Below are 2,906 nucleotides of genomic sequence, written 5' to 3'. Positions count from 1 at the left end.
GGCCCTGTGTTCACAAAACCCCCCCCCCCCCCCGGCCAGAAGCATATAAAACTGATCCAATGTTGAGTGCCATCGTGGGACACTCTGGTTCTCTGTAAAGTGCTGAGACTGTTGTCTACCAGAATATACCTACGAACTGCTTATTTGCTTTAACACATACTGATAGTGCCTGGGGAGGTAAGTAAAAACTTTATTCTAAGAATGGAAAAAAATAGGTTATCATATTACCTTATGCATGATCTAATCAGAATTCCATGTACACGGTTTCCATGATTCATAAACCTAAATTGAATATTTTCTACTGTGCAGATTAAGGCTCTGCTGGATGGTTAACTTTATCTATGTCCTTGGCAGATACTTCAGATGAAAGTCCAGCGCCTGGAGCACTTGGTGCAGCTGAAAGACCTGAGGATAGAAGATTTGACAAGGCACCTAAATAAACAAAGACTGCGGAAGAATATCACTTGAGGTCTTTGCTTTAGAACTATGCAAGAATGTAATTATCAACACTACTACCAAGCATCGCGCAAATTCCCAGAAGACATGCTCAGGGACTTTTCTCATACTCATCCAGTTTGAGCATTGGGCTGGACAAGTGCCTCTTTCTGGTTTTTTTTTGTTTGTTTTTTTAAGTATGAAAAAAAAAAAGGCTGTAGCTCTAGCATTATATATATTGTGTGTGTAACAAATATAACTCGGAGTACTTTTTAAAATAAAAATTTGATTGACATAAGGCTTGGCTGATTATATGTGTAAAGGGAACCTAAATGAACCTGAATTCATCACTTTTCTCATTATATGATATCGCACTATCGCTTTAAAGTCAATTTTTATCAACTTGTAAAAATTCACTGCAAAAACAGGCATGATGCACTACACTTACGGATGTGCGGTCAATATTCATGTATTCTGACTGCAGTGACTGCTAACTGCACTCGCCAACAATAGCCGCAGCGAAAGATTCATCCATCCACACTTTTAAAAGCAGTGAGGTTTTAATTTTTGGCAAAATTTGTGGTTGTACAAAAAAAGAGTGTACTTTGTGGCGCGGCATGTTTTTTTCCAACGTAGCTTTGTGCACCATAAACCGTTACATATCCCATAAAGCTTTGTACTGACATGAATGGGCATTTCTGCAGGCAGTGTCAGGGGAATTCCTTTCTCTTCTATCACCTAATAACACGTCTGTATGCTGATTACACGGAGATGCCAATCAGTATGGGTGACTGAGTGGGTAAATGGAAGTACAACTCCGCATCTAGTAACGCCATTATCTGCATCTGGAATGTGCCAACATCACCCCCGTATCTTGGAGAAGTACAGTGGGCATATGAGTGGAGTTTAGACAGGAAGTGACTGTGTGACGTAGCCTGATGCACAGGCAGAAGTGTGGTAAAAGCTTCTGGCATTGAGTAGATTTCTGCTTAAAGGTAAATAGTCAACTTGGGGTATAAGGGAAGAGAAAATTTAGTCTGGCAGTGCTCTCACCATCTACTTGCCCAGAAAAGTTAAAACATGTAAATTACAGTTATGCTTTAAATAAATTATCAGTGAGTGTTTGAAATGCCTGTAAATAGCAAAATGCCTGTTTTGAATAGAGCAAGTCTAGCCATACACTGATCTGTTTTTTTCGTTAAACCCGCTGGCTGAACGGAAAAAATAGACCCGATTCCTCCATCAACACTAACAACGTGTCGATCAAGGAATCCCCGCTGTTTACATACAGCGGCTGCAGGCACCAGAGTGGGCAGCTCAAAGATTTTCCAATCGGCTCCTTTGATCAGCTGATCGAGGGATGCAAATCGAAAGGGTGTCGACATACTGTGCGAATTTCTGTGCGAATACATACTGTGCGAATTTCTCCCGGTTCCTCAATAATACTTCCGAAATTCGAACAGTATGTAGGCACCTTTAGGAAGGGTTAAAAGCCCTATCAGTTTATTTTTCCTATCCGTATCCTGTTGTAGAGATTTCCCTTCATTTTTTACTCTACTAAAAAAAAGTTTTATTTCTATTGCACCCCTGTTTGAGAGATTTACAATTATACTGGGAGTAAAGCTGGCCCTACACTGGTCAAATTTCATCCTACTGAATCGGCTGGAATTCAGCCAGTGTGTGGCCCAGTTGGCACCCCTGCATTCCACGAAAGTATATTTTTCTATCAGCTTTTCTTGTAGGAGCTGGTGAGAAAATTCTTGGCCAAACAGTGACTTGGCTGCAGCCACTGTTGTGATATTTGGACAGCGGTATACTCTGGTTTCTCTTCAGATCGTATAAATCTTTCGCCTTATACTATATTTGGACAGCGGTGGGGGACTTCGGTGTATGGAACGCCCTGAGAAATGTAATTTCCTGCTTGTGTGATTGGTTCCCTGATTTTCTCAGATCTTTGCACTAAGATGCAAGTCAAATTTTAGGCATCTTCTGCCAGCAGCGTATCTAAGGTGTGCCAGGCAGGGCACATTACCTGGATTCCGCTTCAGGGGGGCACTGTACTGCTCAGTGACAGGGATGGTGTTTGTCCCTATAGTTAAAGTTGATTAAGGTCTGGGCGTTTTTTTACCTGAATGCATTCTCTGCATTAGGATAAAAATCGCCCAGTACTTTTTTCTCCCCCAGTTCCTCCCTAACTTGCCTGTCAGCAACGCTCGTCCCTGCCGCCAGTCCCGAAGCGATCCTCCGTTCCCCGAACTTTCTGGTTGCTGGGGGAGGATACTGATGGCAAAGGAGCCATAGGCTCCTTCTGCCATCAATCAACCTTTTGGGCGGGAGGAGGGGTGTGGCCTGCTACAGGGCTGTATGTGTCTATGGACACACACAGACACTGCAGGCACGAGCGCCTCCATTAGCCGATGGAGGCAGCCGTGCAGAGGGAAGAGGGCTGCGGGCACCCACTTGAAAACAAG

The 2,906-nt window shown here is 43.2% G+C and overlaps 1 protein-coding gene across 1 annotated transcript in view; it reads left to right on the top strand.

The window, feature by feature from the left end:
* The window catches only part of LOC108799598 (sperm flagellar protein 1-like), a 67,643-nt gene extending 67,175 nt beyond the window's left edge, over window positions 1–468 (top strand). Inside the window, exon 7 of the mRNA XM_018571487.1 lies at window positions 355–468. Coding sequence (XP_018426989.1) covers window positions 355–468 — 114 coding nt within the window. The remainder of the gene's footprint in view (window positions 1–354) is intronic.
* Window positions 469–2,906: the final 2,438 nt, after the last annotated feature.

The sequence above is a fragment of the Nanorana parkeri genome, unplaced genomic scaffold (assembly GCF_000935625.1).
Source record: "Nanorana parkeri isolate BGI_ZX_2015 unplaced genomic scaffold, ASM93562v1 scaffold1767, whole genome shotgun sequence".
NCBI lineage: Eukaryota > Metazoa > Chordata > Amphibia > Anura > Dicroglossidae > Nanorana > Nanorana parkeri.
Note: the sequence above shows the minus strand (reverse complement) of the source record. Positions and strands in the feature narration are given on the sequence as shown.